Genomic DNA, 19788 nt, shown 5'->3' on the forward strand with positions numbered 1-19788 from the left:
ATCATCAGAAGACGAATCCTACCATTTGAATATTGGCTGATCCTATTTACACATTGAGGGAGTGACTGAGTGAGTGGTTGAATAGGCGGCCGATTTCATCCGATATCGGTCATACACTGCATATTTATATGCCTATCTCAGCGTTTGGGGTCACAGTTGTTCAGTTTGAATTGGGCAGGAAATTCAATTATGGCACGCCTACACTTATCATGTGATCAAATTGCGGAAAACAATGAGCAACAATTACAATGGTTAAAAGTGGAACAGAAAAAAAAATAAATAAATAAAGTCATTCAATGTTGGCTCATGGGATCTTTCAATCAAGGCCATTTATCTGTCCATAGATGGTGGGTCACATGAGATGAACGGTGTGGATAAGGGAAGTGGAGGACTTGTTTCAGGCAATTGTTCTATAAGCCCCACCGTGATGTATGGGCTTCATCAATGCTGTCCATCCATTTTGCCAGATTATTTTAGGTATGAGCCCAAAAATAATGTCGGTCCAAGGCTCAAGTGGACCACCCACCATTAAAAACTTCCTTGGACAGAAGTTTTGGATCAAGCTGATATGTGTTTTCCCTTCATCCAAAGCTATATAGCGTTATTAATAGGTTGGATGGCAAAAAACCTATCAGAGATTCAGAGTGGACCCTAGGAAAGTTTCAATGGTGGGTGCCATTATCACTGCTGCTTTCTTTGGTGACTTTTTAGCTCATACCTTAAAATGATAAGGAGAAATGGATGGACAGCATGGATATAATCCGTAAATCACAGTGGCCCCACAGAGCACACCTAGCTGGACCGAGTCCGTTCAGGTTCTTGGATAAAAGACAGATGGTCCCACTAGTAGAAAGTGGACCAGGGTTTAGCTAGAGACTGATGGTCCTATGAGGGGCTTTTTGAAGCCCACCGTGGTATATGTATTTTATCAAATTCGTTCATCTATAGGACCTTTTTGAAGCCCACCGTGGTATATATTTTATCCGATGCGTTCATCATTTAGGTCATAAACCTAAAAATGATGAAGATCTAAACCTCTAGTGGACGAAGGAGCAGTGGTGACAATGACCTTCGCCATTGAAACCTTCTTAGGGCCCACTGTGATGTTTAGTTGCCATCTAACTTGTTCGTAAGGTCACGTAGACCTGGACGAAGGAAAAACATAAATGTCAGCTTGATCCCAAGGAAAACATAAATATCGGCTTGATTCAAAACTTTTGTGCGCCGAGAGTTTTTCAGCAGTTGGCATTCAATATCCCCTGTTTCCTGTGGTGTGTGTTTCACTCGGGCATTCGGTTTGTCTCTTACCAGTTCATGCTATAAAATGATCTTTCAAAATGAACGGACGGCTTGGATAAAACACATATATAACGGAGGGCCACACAGCCCCTGACAGGACCGTCTGTCTCTGGCTAGGTCCTGCTGGGGTAGTGCCCGATTCGCGCCCAAAGTGAAAATCCCTCGGGTCGAGGATCCTATAAATATCTAGTGGACGACACAGATAAGAGACGGAGAGGGAGAGGGAGATGGCGGGGTCCAGAGCTGGTCTTGCGTTGATTACTCTTCCGAATCTCTCCATCAACCATCAATCTCTTCCTTCCTCTTCTTCTTCATTTCCCCCTCTCTTTCTTCTTTCACAATCTTCTTCTACTTGTTCTCTATTTGCTGCTTCCCATTGCAGTCTATCTGCTTCTCACTCTCGTAGGTTTCAGTTTCAGTACGCGTCCCCTTCTCAGAGAAACCGCCCATCTTCTCTTTCTTACTTTAGACATCATCAGCAGCAGCTTTGTAAGGCAGCCGAGTACGTGTTTCCAGACCCCATTCCTGAATTTGCAGAAGCTGTGAGCTCTCTCTCTCTGTCTCCCTCTTTCTATTTCCCATTTCTTTTTCTTTTTTTCTTGTTCTTGTTGTTTGTCTTAAAAAAATAATAATATTCCCCACGTATTTAAATCGATTATCTTAATACTACCGATGACCCATTTTTGAATTACGATTGAGGTGATTTTCTACCTGACGTTACTTTTGGTTTTGAATGATGTGATTTTTGTACCCATGACATTTTCCTTGTAATGAAGTGATGTTCTCTTGTTGAGTGTTAAAACTTGTACAAGTAGCTTGTGTTGCCATATGCCATCGCAACAATGTGATTCCTTTTGACTATGTTCTTGTGTAGGACCTTGGCTCTTGTGTAGGGTCTAAACCCAAGTCCTCGTGTAAGCCACCGGACATGGGTTTGTACGTGTTAGTCTCTGAAGGAGCCTTTGGCGGGAGTAAACGTAGGTCCTTGGATTAAGACCAAGGTTATTGGTTAGCTTATAGAAAAAGGTATTTTGCGAGAGCCTCCGGCGGGAGTGTATGTTAGGATCCTTGTGTAGGGTTGTAAAGGTTAGAGGTAAACCTGATTTAAAACCTCTGATAGTTAAATCCGGTACACTCATGGGTTGAGTGCATCCGCCGGGAGTGGAGTAGGGAAACCGAACCACTATACATGCTTGTGTTTGGGATTGTTATTTGAGCACTTGTTTAATTATGCTTATGTGGTGAATGTTTAATTATATGTATGCATGATTAGATGAATGTTAGGATTTAATAGCTAGCACATCCCACACATGCATGTACACTATCATGTTATAGACTAGTTGCTTAATTGCCACATCGTTTATAATATATGTGATTGGACCTTCTAATGGCTTGGAAGCTTTAGAGTTAATTGCTAGTCTTAGGTTAATTTGCATATTAGTTTAGGTAGGCAATTGTGTTTTAAGAAGGCATAATTTTAAATTGGTTCTAATCATCCCCCTTCTTGGACACAACCATCATTCCTTAACTCCGCCAAGCTTCCGCACGTAGTTGTAGTATCCTATTCCACGCAATTTCATTTTATACTCTTGTGGAGCATTGTATGTTTTTTTCAAGTTAATGTGTGTGTGTGTGTGAGAGAGAGAGAGAGAGAGAGAGAGAGAGAGAGAGAGAGACTAACATACAGAACACAATAGGTTGCCCTAGCCTCTCTCTCTCTCTCTACCCTCCCTCTCCTATATTTTCTACAAAGTTCTTCTTGAATCAACTTCTACTCCTTCCCCAAATAAGTGATAAAAACAAAAATACCAAAAGTACTGCTAAACATTAAGCAATAAGTCTAATCATGTAAATAAGACCAAACACCAAGACAAGGTGCCCACACTTGTGTTCGTTAATAGTGTCCATATTGCCATTGAATGTGTGACGCCTATCTATTACCTTAATGGATTGGCAATCCTTATGTTTTCCTTTTTTTATTAGCCATTGTTGTCTATAAAAAGAAAAAGATGTGACTAGAGAAGGATCCAAACTCCTCTTGTTTTGTGCACATGCATTCTAAGAGAAGTCTCTTTTAGAGACATACTTCCATCATCACCACCACTTGGACAATGATGAATTCTAAAGCATATACATGTATGCTCCCCTTGTTTGAACAATATCACCATTGGAACGGTGATTCACCCAAGCTGATGCACATCTACACCCCTTGGAGGCTTCCTCGCTCTGCGCGCGCGCGCGTTTGTGTGGATTCTACTAACTTGTCCGCATGCATGACATTTGGCTATATTTCTATTACATATTATCATTTTCTTCTTAATGACAGTTTTCTAGTTATTACTATCTTTAGCGAATATGGTGAACTTTTGATTACCCTTTACTCTCTTTTTGTGAGAAAGGAGGTTTTTTTTTCCCTACCCAATTTCATGTTGGAATTTTATTTTATTTTATTTTATTATTTATTTATTTATTTATTTTTTTACAGTATCCATGTGGACCATTTTGTGATTTCAAATTCTTTCTTTTGTTTTGTTTTGTTTCTCTTTCTTTAGGAAACTGAAAAGTTTAAGACCCATCTCCTCAAGAAACTTTCGAAGAAAGATATTTATGGGGATTCTATTGAAGAAGTTGTAGGCATCTGCACAGAGGTATTTCTTTTTGCAATTCAGCTAGTTAGGTAGAAACATACAAGCCTGCCATCATCGAATGGTTGACAAGATAAACTTGTACCTTTCCTTTGTTCTAAATATTATTTCTGGAATGAAGACATCATCATGCAGATGGCTAGATCGCTAAAAGTAAAATTCATATGGATAGAATGATGGCGTAGCAGACATTGTGTACTTTTGATTATATCTGTGTAACTAATATTTTAGGTTCTTGAATTATGCATGGATATTAGGGATGGACTATATGGTTTTAATCACTGAGTCCATAAAGAAAGAACAAGACTTTTATTTTTATTTATTTTTAAATTTTAAACAAATGTAGAGATTGCAGACTTCGCATTATTACCATTAGTAGGGATTTTGTGGGTAAATAACACCTGTGGGACTTTTGCCCTCTCCTTGACGATCCCAAGCCCAAATAAAGGAGAGTCCTGCCGGGCTGGCAGCTGGTGTGAAAATTCTATTACAACTTTGATCATGAATCCTGAGGCGATACAGGATTTGTGTAACTGAACCCTATTGCAGCTAAAACATTAAAAGAGAAAGCACTCCCAGCTCCTAACAAAGTTGTCTTTCCTATGCTCCGAAATTTCTTTTATGCAAAGCACCCAAGAATTGACACCATGCACTCTTTCAGCATGCTGTATACTTTTTCACCCAACTGGATGACTGACTTCTATGTTCTAGTTTTCCTTCCAGATAGCCCACAGAACCGCTAAAAACCAGATTCCATAGCAATTTGCTCTTCTAACCTCTGGGCCAACACCCCAAGCCTCAACAACACTGCCATAGATCCAGGCATTGACCACGCCACAACAAACTGACCACAACACCAACCCATCAGCTGGAGGAAACAGATAGCGAAGAAACATGTGTTCGACACTCAGCATCCCTCAAGAACATACACTATCAATTGACAATTACTTTACTCTTGTTGCGGAGATGGTCAATGGTCAGAACTTTATTGTGACTTACCAACTGACCAAAAGCAATAAGTAGGGGCCTTCATGCTATGAAGATATGGTGCAGGGTCTCACTAGATCCTTTCATCAATTTTCATTGAAGAGATTTAACTTGAAAATTTCAGGGAGGACTCTCACCTCCAAATTCTTCTATCCTCCCCGAATGAACAAACACCACACTTTCCAACAATCACAACAGTTGATAAGATCCTTCTCACCATTCACTCTTAGATTCTTTGTGGAAAAGGGGGTGCACTCAATTTGATCACCCATTTTCTTGGAGCAAATGTTAACTCTGGCATCTTGATGCGCTGATAAACTGTATGATTTCCAAATTACTTGCTAAAATGGAATTATAAGTCTAATAAGATGAAAATAAATCTAATACCTGATGGTCTGGGCTCTTTGCACATTATATCTAATAAAATGGAAATGACGAAATTATAATTTTTCTTAGCATTCATATACAGCGCTAGATTTCCAAATTGATGTTGTGTTACTTTCGAGTTGGACATGAAAGAAACGTAACTGCAATTTGAGGGCTCATTACTTTTTATTTATTTATTTATTTTTATATATGAATAATGAAAATGCATTAAACTTGGATAGGCAAACTTACGTCACAGGTATCAGATCGCCACTGCAAAGTGGGATGCTCTCGAGGTGGCTGCTAGATTTACCAACTTCAATGTCGAGGAGAACCAAATGTTAACCTTGAAGCTAAGTTCCTAATTTCAGGAAAACTCTCCAATGATCTGACATCTCGTTGTTGGTCCACTTGATCACACACTTAGAACTGTACTCCACTAAAGTAGGCTTCGAGAAAGGTTTGGGAAAGATGTGCAGTCCCTTGCAAAGTGCCTTAGCTTTGACTTCTAAACAGCTTCTACTTATCCCAGTTATTTCTTCATCTATTCCTCTATGAATTTGTTTCCAAGAGATGTTTTTTGTGATGCGTGCGTGTGTCTTCAGCATACACATAGAAAACACATATGCTTGAGTAGGGCTGTTGACCGGGCGGTCCGTTGCATCAATGGGCCATAAACCAAAAAATCGCATTCAACTGGACAACTTCAACCATCCAGTAACTGTGAGTTGTCTCAAATATTGACCAAGACTCCATTTGATGAGACTGTCACTTATTCAGGGCACTGATGAGATGGTTGCCGAAGTCCTTGGCCTGGTCTTTTGGGATATGGCCTATCAAGTTGTGGTCTATCACATCAATGTCATGATCACTGTACACAAGTGCAAGTATATAATAGAGATGTTTTAATGTGTGCATCGTGGAACACCAAGGTGCATGCACATCATAACAGAATCAATCTCCAGCACAGACTAACTGGAGATTAAATCAACTGGGAAAAGAACAAGAAGGAAAGCTTCCTTACTAGGAATGCAAGTAATAGAGGAATTAGGAAATATTTACTAAGAGAATCATTGGGGAACTTTGACAAATAAATAATAATCTCAACAGTGTCTGGACCTTTCCAAATAAAGTTTTTATGTTGCTATTGATTGCTTTTTATGATAATTTATCTCATTCTATTTAGTCAGTTTGGTTTCATGCCAGGGAGGTCCACCACTGAAGCTGACAATTGATGGGGAAATATAGGATGAGGAGGAAGGATCTTCACATGGTCTTTATTAACTTAGAGAAAGAATACGACAGGGTCCGTAGAGAATTAACGTAGTAGGTGTTGGGAGAGTTTCAAGAGGATATATTGACATGATTAACAATATGCATGAAGGAGCAGTAACAAATATGAGGACCACACTAGTGGAGAGTCAAATGAGGTCTGTAGACTTGCACCAAGGGTCAGCATTGAACTCGTACCTTTTTGCATTGGTTGGCCGAGTTAAAGAGACATTTGAAGAGATCCCATTGTGTATACTGTTTGCAAATTATGTAGTTTTGATTGATAAGATGATGGTGTGTGTAAACACAAAGCTACATTTATGGATGGATGCTTTATAATCTAAAGGATCTAAAATTAGGGAGCAGAGCAAAACCATGACAACAAATATTTATAATTTTAGAATAATTTTGGAAATTTACCAAACAAATAGTCATAAAGTGAGAGTGTAACTTATGAAATAAACATCAGTCACCACTGTCTCCGCCTAAACTTGTGGGGAACAACAATAGAAAGAAGCATTTGAATTGACTACTTCCACCATATGCGGGAGTTTTCTTTCAGCAACTATATTTTGGTAACGAGAGTCAGGACATGAAAACTGAGAAATAATATCACTGATAGCAGCAGATCTTCTTGGGTTTAGAGATATTCACCACTTGTCTTTGACCTAGCAACCTTGTTTTTTAAGGAAAAACTGAGCTTCAATGATACTAACAAATTCTGATAATCTTTTGAAATATCACATCTATTTCTCATCATGTTAACCTATATGAACGATAAATATCATCCATAGAATAGCATAGTATCTAGACGTCCCACACAAAGCAAAAGGATAAGTGTCCATTTGTCATGATAAACCTTAAAAAAAAAAAGCAGAAATTTTATTCATCATCATCATAACTCATTGATTGTAATCAACCTATGTAATAGCCTATTACGTTGTGGCTTTTTGCTTGTGGGAGTTTTATGCTCTCATTGCTTGTTCCCAGCTCAAGTAAACGAGGGTTGCGTCAAGTTGGCAGCAGACGTCAAAGTTATGTTGTAACTTCCAATATGAATCCGAACAATATGACATCCAAACTCATGCTAGGTCATCCCCTGTAAGTGACGCCCTACATCAGAACTCGGGTGCTTTGAATAATGGGCAAGGGTTGGCTAGGACGTTCCCTGAAAGCAACATGCTGCAACAACACCCGGTTGCTTCGAGAAGTAGGCAAGGGTTCTAGTGCCATTATGGATGCGTGCAGGTAAAGAAGCTATTCCAGGAGAATATGATCATCTTTCTGCATGGAATATAGGAAAATTGACAGGTATGAGTATGGAGTTAGTAGATATGATGAAATGAATGAGCGTTAACATAGCTTGCATTCAGGAGACCAAGTGGAAAGGGACCAAAACTAGAGAAATCGATGGACATAAGCTTGGTATAAAAGGAAAGGATGAATAGAAATGGGGTAGGGATAGTGGTGGATAAAGATTTAAATGATGAAGTTGTAGATGTTAATAAGAATACTGTTAGGAGAGGAGTGCATACGTGCCACAAGTTGGGTTAGAGGATAGAATCAAAAGACAATTATGGAAGGATATGGATGAACTAATGCAGGAAGTTCCGAATGGAGAGAGAGTAGTTGTAGGAGGAAACTTAAATGGTAATGTGGGAAAAGAAAGTAAAGGATATGAGAGGGTACATGAAAGATATGGTTTTGGAAGAAGAAATGGGATTGGGGAAGCTATTCTTTATTTTGCTATCGCATACAATCTAGCTCTAGCAACCACATACTTCAAAAAGAGAGTTGAACATTTAATAACTTTCAAAAGTGGATCATATACAAGCCAAATAGATTTCCTTCTACTTAGGAAGATCGAACGATCTATATGTAAGGACTGCGAGAGAGTTTGACCGCGGAACATAGGTTAATGGTTATGGATGTTTACATTAAGAGATGGAAGAAAGGAAATGAAATTAAAAGGTGTAAAAAAAAAAAAACTAGGTGGTGGAATTTAAAAGGAGAGAAAACCATGTTATTCAGAAGTAAATTAATGGAAGAAGGGAAGTGGAATATTAAAGATAAGTAAATTTTATGTGGAATGAGATGGTTGGGTGCATTAAAAAATGGCAAAAGATGTTTTAGAAGTAAGTAGAGGGAAAAGCCAATCATATAAAGAATTTGTTGGTTGAATGACGATGTATGAAAAGCTAGTAATGATAAATGCTCATGTTTCAAAGCCTTGCAAAACATTATAAACAATGAAAATTTTGAACAATATAAAAATGCCAAAAAGACTGCTAAGAAAGTAAGTGACGCTAAACTTTGCCTTAAATGATCTTTACAATAGATTGGGGACAAGAGAAGGTAAGAACGATGTCTTCAAACTTACAAAAATGAGAGAAAAGAAGAGTAGGGCCCTAGATCATGTTAGATGCATTAAGGGCAATGACCGGAGGGTGCTAGTCAAGGAAAATGAGATCAGTGAAAGGTGGAGAAGCTATTTTCAGAACTAGTTAAAGGAAAATTACTCCGAGACCCATAGGGATTAAAGGAACCATAAACTCAAATGATGTTGGAGTCTATAGATGCTTTCGTAAGATTAAGATATTTGAAATGAAAGAAGCTTTGGGAAAGATGAAAACAAAAAAGACCCCTGGACCAAATGGTATACCAATAGAGGTTTGGAAGTATATAGGAGATGCTACGCTATTTTTGTTGAAAAAGTTGATCAACAAGATTGTAAAATCGAAGAAAATGCCAAACGAATGGAGAAAAGGTATTATGGTACCCATTATAAGAATAAAGGAGACAGAGTTGTACTAACTATCGTGAGATTAAACTTATGATCCATATTGTAAATTTTTTGGGAAAGAGTGATTGAACAAAGTTAAAGGCATGAGACAAATGTATTAGAAAATTAGTTTGCTTTTATGCCAGGAGGTCTACCATTGAAGCTAATTTTCTACTTTTCTAATTGATGGATGAATATAGGGTGAGGAGGAGGAAGGATCTCCAATTGGTCTTTATTGGCTTAGAGAAAGCTTATGATAAGGTCCCTAGGGAGTTAATCTAGTGGGTGTTCAGAAAGAAAGGAGTTTCAAGCGGATATATTGACATGATTAAGGATATGTATGAGGGACCAAAAACAAATAAAAGGACTGCTAGTGGAGAGACATGTGATTTCCCAATTACCGTAAGCTTGCACCAAGTGTCAACACTGAGCCTGTACTTTTTCACATTGGTTATGGATGAGTTAGCAAGGCATTTGTAGGAAGAGATCCCTTGGTGTATGTTGTTTGCAAATGACATAGTTTTGATTGACATAGCGAGGGAGTGCGTAAACACAAAGCTAGATTTTTGGAGGGGTGTTGTAGGATCTAAAGGATTAAACTTTGTCAGACTAAAATAGAGTATACGGAGTGCAATTTTAGTAACTATAGGAGTGTGAATGAGGAATTAGTTAAGATTGTTGACCAAGAAGCTTCCCAAAATGACCACTTTCAATATCTTGGGTTGATAATTCATGAATGGAGAGACTGAGAAGGATGTCACGCATAGAATTCAAGCGAGGTGGAAGAAATAGAGATGTGCCTCCAGAGTTTTATGTGATCACCGTGTACCACTCAAACTGAAAGGGAAATTCTATAGGATGGCTAGAAGACCAGCCGTGCTTTATGGGACAGAATGTTGGGCAGTTAAGGAACATGTTCATCGGATGACTGTAAAATGAGGATGTTGAGATGGACAAGTGAGGAAAGATAGAATTAGAAATGAATGCATTTCGAGTCGTGAGCTCCAAATCTGCTGGGATTTTGAACTGTAGAGCCTATTAGATACTTATAATTTATGGTGAATTGTGCCAATTGAGCTACAGGAAATATTTTGCATTATTTTACTTTTGAGTTGTAACCAATATCTGTTGTATCCATATCATGAGATTTAGATGTAGAGGATCTGCTACAACTGTTCCTTACTACTCAATGCCCTCCCCCATACCAAGTGACATGGTTTCGTACCACAATTGGTGATGCATCAGCAATTTCTTCTCTCTCTCTCTCTCTCTCTCTCTCTCTCTCTCTCTCTCTCTCTCATTTTATTGAAAGAAAAGAAGAGAACTGGACAAAAGAACAAACATTCTAAGCCCCCAATCCACTTGCAAGACCAGCAATCCAAATCTCAAAGAGAACAGTTAACCAAGGACTTAAGCAACGGAGACTAGGCCATTACATCTATCTTTGCTCTCCTAAACACCTCATCTGGAAACCTGGAACGATTGTTGAAACATTTAGCATTGCACTCCACCCAAATGGCCGACAAGCTGGCAGGAGAGAGAGCTTCCCCTGTACCATGCAAGGAAAAACGAACCTATGGATTCTGGCGTTACCCAACAACAACAGAAAATGTTGGAAAACTGATTCCAGTGATGATGAGGGAGCTACACAATATCAGAACTTGTTTGGCTGCAGATAGTATTAGCGCTATATAATATCAAAACTCATTTTGGCTGCAAATAATAGTAGTGCAATATAATATCAAAACTCATAGTGGCTGTAAATAATAGTAGCAATGTAGCCTACTTTGGATTTTGATGTAGCTGCAGATTTTGAGTGCTGATACTGATGACACAACTTACCCCTAGTTAGTCTTCCCTTCTTTGGACAATCTATCTTAATGCTCTTCCTGATTATAGTTGCTGAACTCATCATCCAGACGAGTGGTTGGTAGTCCAGGGGTTGGACCAAATGCTGGAAGGGCAGATGCACACACAAGCACGCATGCATGGTTATCTACTCTTAAGTTACAAGCTCAACTATAGGTTGATTAGTGGTTGGAAAAGGCTCTTCGCACAACATATATCTTTTTATCTGCTCAAGCATATTTTTTAGAACCCTCTGAAACTGAAAGTCTTTGCCAAACATAGGTATCATAGATCTTTTCCTCCATATCGAAATGTGGCTCCATCCAAGTGGTTTGGTCCCTCAAATTGGTCACAGCTAAGAACTACTGAATGGAGTGAATTCCTGTCTCACAGAATGAATATCTATCACCAAATTATACATCCTTGCACTATTTCTTTTACATTGAGACTTCTAAGATGTCTTCATTACTCTAGAGTTTTGAGTTTGGCAGGTCAGACAGCAATTTTGGGCTCCACATTATTTGGTCATCCAGTTTTTAATAAGATTCTTCCTTATCGTGTTAGATGCTTCGGGCCTGGCTGGGCTGCCCAGCTTGAAACATGTCCTAGTCCAGCCCATGAGCCAAGGACCTGAGTCAAGGCCCAGCCTATCCTTGATCAGGCTTGAGCTTTGCCAAACCCACTATCCAAATACTCAATTGGCCGATGTTAGGGCTATTTGTTGGGCCCTGAGTAACGGATTAGAAAACAGTTACATAACGGCCAACGATAATGGTTTGTGTTACAGAAAAAAATGGCCCATAACAGTCAGTTCGGGGCTGATGCAGTTTTTCCTTTCTTTCTTCCTATCTTTCTTTTCTTCTTTTTAAATTAATGGCCCATATCATAATGATAACAATGGTGGCCATTACAGCCGCTGTTACCATTATTGAATACATTGGCCCTGAGGCAGATACAAGCCTAGTTCCAGTCCAATTACTTACTGGGCCTAAAAGTCGAGCCTGGTTCCAATCTATGGTCCTGGAGGCTCAGCTTAAACCTGGCCCCAAGCTGGCTAGACTTGGGCGAGCCACGACAGGCCAGCAGCCCATTTGCCACCCTATCCAATAGTGCACATGAGGCTGATATGATCCCATCTGAACCGATTTCGCAATCTGACAAATAATAATAATAATAATAAATAAATAAATAAATAAATAAATAAACAGAATAAGAACCCAAACCACCTGTGCATTTTATGTAGTGGGGAGACTGAATCAGTCAATCATCTTTTCATTGTGTGATTTCTAAGGCTGGCTATGGAACATGTCTCTTCATAGGCATGGATGTTTTTCTATTTCCTTGGCTCCATAGAATAATTTCTTCTAAATCTAATGCAACGTTTCAAGGAAGAGACAGTTGAGATGGAAGCAGCTAGATTGCCCTTTGATGCTCTAATCTATAGTATTTGAACTGAACGTAACTGAGAATTTTCAGGGAAGAAAAAGGAAAAACTAGGTCTAAGTCTGCCGTACTATATGTTGCTCCTGATGCGGTTTGACAAAACCTTCTCTTTGTTGCAAACCCTGCATAGGGTATCCCTGCTACTGCTTCCTTCTGTGCTGTCCAGAATTTCTGGATTTCAATTTGACTCCAAGGACTTAGTCCTGTGGCAAATCAAGTGATATCATTCAGTGCTTGGAATGTTAATATTCAAGCTCATTACCAGTCAATGGCTGCTATTTTCCAGCAGAACAAGGGGCTGATGTTGGCTAAAAGCTGCATCTTAACTCAGATTTTAGTCTTCACTTTGCTGGGCTTCTTGCAGTGCTTCAAGACGTTGCTCCTCCTGTCGGTCACTACCCAATTTCCATCAAAGAGATCTCTGCCCAAGCCTTCCATGCAATTTCCAATCCTTCTATGCTTAGAGTCAAGCTATGCTATTATGTAGAATATGTGTTGACTTCCATGTGGTTAACATAGAAGCTGATTTGCTAAAATCTATGAAGCTGATTGTTATGCTGATGGGTATTGGGAATCAATCTCTAGGTGCCCTCAATGCAATTGGATTGAGTTTAATTTGTAACAAGTCTTGCATTGTTTTGATTGTTGTCATGGGAGATACTGGGTTATTTTGGTTGACAAAGTTGCTAAACAAGATTGTAAGATCAAAGAAAATGCTAGATGAATGGACAAAAAGTACCTATTTATAAGAATAAAAGAGAGATACAGACCTAAACTAACTATTGTGGGATATTTATGAGTCATACTATGTAACTTTGGAACTGAGTATTTGAACAAGGCATGAGAAGAATATCTCAGAAGATCCGTCTGGTTGCCAGGGAGGTCTACCACTGAATCTATTTTCCTACTTGACAATTGACCGAGAAATATAGAGAGGATCTCCACATGGTCTTTATTGACATGGAGAAATCATACGATAGGGTCCCTAGGGAGTTAATCTGGTAGGTGTTGAGAAAGAAAGAAGTTTCAAGAAGATATGTTGACATAATTAAGGGTATGCATAAAGGAGTGGTAAGAAATGTGAAGACCTCTAAGGATATGTATAAAGGAATCTCTACTGGAGCGAGAAGTGAGTACTTAATGTGGGCTTGCACCAGGGTTTGGCGTTAAGGATATATATTATAAAGGAGTGGTAAGAAATGTGAGGACCTCTACTAGAGAGAGGAGAGCTTGCACCAGGGGTCAGTGTTTGTCCCGTACCTTTTTGCATTAATGAGTTAATGAGGCATTTGCAGGAAAGGATCACATGGTGTATGTTGTCTGAAGATGACAGTTTTAATTGACAAGACGAGGGAGAGCATAAATACAACTAGATTTATGGAGTGGTTCTTTAAAATCTAAAGGATTTAAAATTAGTCGGATAAAAACATAGTCTATAGAGCACAATTTTAGTAACAATAGGAGTGGAAACAAGGAATTAGTTAAGATTGGTGATCAAGGTTTCCCAAAATGACCACTTTCAATGATTTGGATCGATAATTCATGAGAGCGGAGGGACTGAGGAGGATGTTGCCCATAGAATTCAAGCTAGGCGAAAGAAATGGAGATGTGCCTATAGAGTTTCATGTGATCATCTTGTGCCACTTAGATTGAAATGGGGGGGGGGGGGGGGGGCAACATATTCATAGGATGAGTGTAGCTGAAATGAGGACGTTGAGATGGATGAGTGGCAAGACAAGGAAGCATAAAATTAGAAATGCAATTGAGGGAATTCAGTAGCACCACTAGTAGGTAATAAGATGAGGGAAAATATACTTTTAGATGATTTGGTCATGTGCAATGGAGACCAAGAACTGTGCTGGTTAGGAATTGTTGCACCCCTTGGATGCATAATTCGGTCACGTGTAGTATTTGCGGGCGTGCCATAACTAACTGTGCGTCTCGGTTCCAACCGACCAACTTTGACCCCAAGCACTGATATGGGTAGATACATTAGAACTGATAGTATATTGTTCACAACCCCAAGTGTAGGGTCGCGATGCAGTAATAATTCGGTGAGAACGAGGTTGAATCCAGAGGGAATGGGGAACATGGTCTAGAACTAATCTAAATCTAAGTTGGTTTGTCTGGGTTTTAAATCCAGCAATTTAGAAAAAGGTTTTGAAATAATAAAGATAAAAAGCCTAAGGATCCAGGAATCCACCTATAACAATCTTAATATTCAGTCTACTTGATTCAAAGATAACTCGATTGGAATCGAAGTCCTATCCTATCCAATCGGGAGATGAAGTAGTTAAAACAGAATCTAAACTTTCATTGACCTAGCCATACATAAAGGAGTATTGTGGTGATTGGAAGGGATTCCATCATCCTACCATGCCCAGGAGACAATGGTAAACAATAGGATTTACCGATCTCACAATCTTAGAAAGGGAAAGAAGATATTCAAAGCTATCACAACATCTAGTGTAATTTGAGTTGCAATAAATCATAGAAAACTGGAAATATTCCTTAAATCAAACTAAAAATCAATGAAGTTCAACATAAACTTGAATTAAAGTAAGATAAATATCAAAATAAACTATAGGTTTCATCCTTTAGCCTTAGCTAAGAGATTAGCCGAAGACTAACATCTTGGAAGAAAAACAAAAAAAAAAAATCAACTAGAACCCGTGAAGAAATCAAAGTAGAAGTACATTGTCGGCGCTCCACCTAGGCCTCCTATCCCTTTCCAATCTCCAGAAGATGATTTGGAGTATCCTAAGGACTCCTATTTATAGTTGGGGAACTCCAACTTTCGCATCGAGTTGGAGAAATCCGGAAACCGCCTCAAATTTACGCACTTCGCGTAGGCTCTGCATAACGCCTTCGATGTCATCGAACAACCTTCGAAGTCATTGAACGTAAAATCTCAAGTTCAATCAGATTCGGAAGTCGCGCCTTTTCGCACTGCGTAACTCTTCATGTCATCGAACATACTTTCGATGTCACCGAACAGTCCTTCGATGTCATCAAAGGGTGTTCGATCAATCGATAACGTGTCCAGAGTGTTCCAGTGAGCTACTCTAGAAATCTTCAAAAATCTCATTGTCATCGAACTTCCTTTGATGTCATCGAACTGGTCTTCGAGCAATCGAACATGGCTTCGATGTCATCGAGAACTGCATCCAATTTATCCAGCAACCAAACTTGATTTTCATGTAATGCTTCGATGTCATTGACTGGTGATCGATGTCATCGAACACTGGCTTCGATGTCATCAACCGGTGGTCGATGACATAGACAGCGAAGTTCAGTTCTCTGAATTTCTGCACTTTGTACTTTCGACTTCCTGCTCCACATGGTTTCCTTTACTCTTGATATCTCAAAATCTTCAATCTTAGTCTCCTAAGACCCATCCCTTGCCTTGGTGATTCTTGAGCGTTAAATCCATGCTTTTAACTGTCTTTTTATTTCAAGCTCTTAGATTCACCTTGCAAGGCAAACATGCATAAATATACCAATTAAGCGTTATCATGTTTATAAAACCAAGATATAAACAGGGAAAAATATGCAATATTCGACACCCAACATATATGATTGAGATTTGAGCAGACCGATCCCCTCTTCAGCCACTTACAAGATATTGTTTAAAACGATCAGGTGATTATCAGAGGGTAGGGTTCGTCCTCCGAGAATGGGTTGCACCTTGCCTTCTGTACAAAAGGACTTTCAAATACAAAAGCAAACAAAAAGGAAACACTTACAGTTGACCGCATGGAGTAATTGTAAAAGCACCTTTCTAAGAGAACTGTTTGTATTGCAATAGAAGATCGTCTAGCGTATGAGCGTAGAGTTGGATTACAACTACTGATTACATCTACTCCTAATGTAAGATTAGGCTACTGGTTAGGCTAAGGAACGTAAAAGTTTGATTATGCTAAGGAACATAAAGGATAATTGAAAGATAGATTTGATTTGTTTGATCGGGTTGGTATGAGACACTTTGTTTCATTGAAATCCTTTGTTATCTATAGACTTCCTTGCAATAATCATCTAGATGCTTCTTCTCCACGTTCAGCTGATAGCACTGGCTTCGGTACCACTCTGTCTTATGGACTATTCTTAAACATGTCCTGATAACCGCTCTAGCATCATCTTTCTCTCGACCACGTCCTCCTTTCGAACTTCTCGGTCATGTTCCGTCTATGGATGACATGTATCACCCTGATTTGCGCCAACTGTATTTCCATGAACAGCTCTCCAAATATTTTTGCAAATCTTGCACATGCTGTATATCTCTCTTGCAATGACACATGTCATTTTCTAATTGGCTCTTGCAGGAAATGGTCAGAAATAAGGTAAAACATTGCCCCCCATGTCGCTCTGCCTTTGGGCAAAAAGGTGAAGGTGACGATGGTCCGTTGTTCAATGTAATAAATGCGATTGGCCTCTCTTCCACGTGTCAACTCCTTATTGACTCTGCTCAACCGAGATGAAACTGAATGACGGTTTTGCTCCCTTTCTACAAGTCATGATTATTCTTTCATTAATGTGCATGTTCTTGACCGATATATATGCTATTTCGAATTAGTTTCAAATTTTCCTTTACCACAACTGTTGCTCTCTATGCCTCTTCTTCTCAAACTCTCCAAGTTTGCTTCTGCTACTACCATGGTTGCTTCCTCATCTTCCGATCATGCAACCTTCCATCAGGAAGACTTCATAAGAGATCTAGACACTTTTTCTTCCGGGGTCATGAATGACATCATCTTCACTACACCTGTTGACACAGATAAGGCATATCTTACGCTCAGACCAGCCTTCCATCCTGAAATTACCCGCGATCAGATACAATCAGTGGAGCAATTCTTCTAAGGTTACCTAGGCGAAAAACTTCTTGTTTAATGCGATCACCTTCCGGACCCTGCAAACACCTTAAAAGCCTCAATATCATGTCCGAGACCAATGAATGAATGGTCGGAGTGGTACACTCGTGTAGCTGAACAACATGGTGATACATGGAAACAGGCTGGCATCTACGAATGCATCAATCTTTCTCTGCATGAATAAACAACAAACACCTCTCTCCTTGCAATAGCTTCAGCTTTCTGGAACCGATTGACCAACACCTTCCATTTCGGATGTTGTCCCATGAGTCCAACAATCATGGATATCCGTGCTTTCACTCATTTTCTTCCTTCCAGTAATCTAGTCTATCCCAGCTTCGCCCAGGACGATGAACACTACTTCGTCCTTCTAGACATGAGTGGCAAAGCTTATTCTAATTTCAAGCTAATCTAGCGCAAGACACATGCTATTGTTGAGGATCAAGAGCATATGACATTTTTGTTGATGTGGATTTGTCATTATTTACTCTGTGTGAATGCTGTGCAAATCACAAAAGAGTATGTTCATCTAGCCGAGGCGCTAGCCCAAGGATGACAGCTAGCTCTCGCTCCGTTCCTGCTCGACCATCTATATCGCAGCATGTATAAAGCAACCTCGAAAGGCTTTTATGACCGAGGAGGGCCTATATGGCTTCTTCAGATGTGGCTTTGTGAATACTTTTGTTTTGCCTTTGTAAATCATGTTATTTCTTTTGGCCATCACAACATCCTTTACCTTAAATCTACTCATTTATTTGCAGACTACATGAACTACTCTCTTGGCCCAAATAAACCTAATCGCTCTTTTTGTCCTTTCAGCAATAAAGAATTTGGTTTGACTTGGTTCATAAAGGAATATGAGACAACCAACATTAAGATGGCTGAGCTCAAAGACAAAACTTTGGGGAGTTATCTCATCTATAGAGATCTTCCATATGGCAACACCATGAAAACATGTGTCAATGCTAAAGTTGGGGTTGAACAATACTGTCACAATCTTCTTGCTTGCCAATTTGACCTAGCTCGATGCATTCCTTACGCATTCGCCCACAAAACTTGAATCAACCTCCAAACCATCGTTTTCTTATGGACACGGTCAACACTTTCCAAATTCTTTAGAACAATTTTGAGACTGTAGGTTCTACTTTCCAACCTTCTCTCTTCCACAGTTGCCCTCACCAAATGCTCACTTTCTATAATTGGTGGAAGAACTATTATGAGAGATTGGTCAATGAATCCACTGAGTTCATCATCACTCGACTCTTTCCTTCTGTAACAAGGATAAAAAACCCCGTGATCGAGAAGAAGAAACCAACGACCAAGGCAATAAAAAGACAACAGTATCGAAACCATGTCCCCAAGTCAAGAGAACGACACGGTCGTGAAGAATGACATCGACCACTTCAACCCTCCCCCCTTCAGCAACAATAAGGGTGGTCAATCTAGCATCACCCCAGCCAAAGCGTCAACAGGTCACGATTGCAAGCACTGTCCAGACAGAACTACCAACTTAAATGGCCCCGGCAACTACAGCTCCGCTTATTCTTAGGAGGATTTCATATCTAGGACCTCTTCTAGGTCCCATCTCTAAACCTCTTATTGCTCCAACTCTCCCAAAGAGTTCCTCCATAACGGCTTGGGCTGGACGAGCCATGAGGAAAACTCTAGGTATTTCTTTTGCAACCAATGTTGTTCTACCTTTGAAAAATATTATAATACAAAGTATAGGCTAGGAATATCGCATTCGAAATATTCTTGGAAAATGAAAGAAGCTCATAAAAGACATGCAGAAGCCCATGTCAATCGAGCTCGAAATAAATGGGAGAGAAAAGAAAAGGTTGAATGATCTCAACCTCCATTTCAACCGATAACTCACACCTTAAAGGCCCAATCCACCGCCTTTTCTTACCTCCGCTCGTCCTCTCGCAATAGCTATCGGTGATCCTACCAAAATTTAATCAATAACCGACTGATACTCCCACTCTTGATGTTCGCTCTGAATTGGGTGGATGTTTTCTCTTTCTTTTTCATCTGTTTGCTTTATGTTCTCCACTTCTTTTGACATCTTTCATCTATGTAGTGACAAAGGAAATTTCGGCCACTGAGAAATGAACCATTTCTGCAATACAACAACCTCAACAACTTGAAATTGCCACTATTCCTACTATAGCCAATGTTCGAAATATCGGTATTGTGCAACGTATCGCACCCTTGGGATATAGATACGTATCGGTTATCACACAGGATATATCGTTTGTATCGCGTAAGTTATTGCACT

The 19788-nt window shown here is 39.5% G+C and overlaps 1 protein-coding gene across 3 annotated transcripts in view; it reads left to right on the plus strand.

The window, feature by feature from the left end:
* Window positions 1-1469: 1469 nt before the first annotated feature.
* Window positions 1470-19788, plus strand: part of LOC131258306 (protein PLASTID REDOX INSENSITIVE 2, chloroplastic) — a 33260-nt gene continuing 14941 nt past the window's right edge. For 2 of the 3 annotated variants that reach the window (XR_009178055.1, XR_009178056.1), the window contains exons 1-2: window positions 1470-1841; window positions 3852-3947. Coding sequence is in view for 1 of the 3 variants with exons in the window: in XM_058259537.1 (XP_058115520.1) it covers window positions 1527-1841; window positions 3852-3947 (411 nt within the window). In the remaining 2 variants the exon portion in view is untranslated. The remainder of the gene's footprint in view (window positions 1842-3851; window positions 3948-19788) is intronic. The other variant, XM_058259537.1, reaches the window with a different exon arrangement.

The sequence above is a fragment of the Magnolia sinica genome, chromosome 10 (assembly GCF_029962835.1).
Source record: "Magnolia sinica isolate HGM2019 chromosome 10, MsV1, whole genome shotgun sequence".
NCBI lineage: Eukaryota > Viridiplantae > Streptophyta > Magnoliopsida > Magnoliales > Magnoliaceae > Magnolia > Magnolia sinica.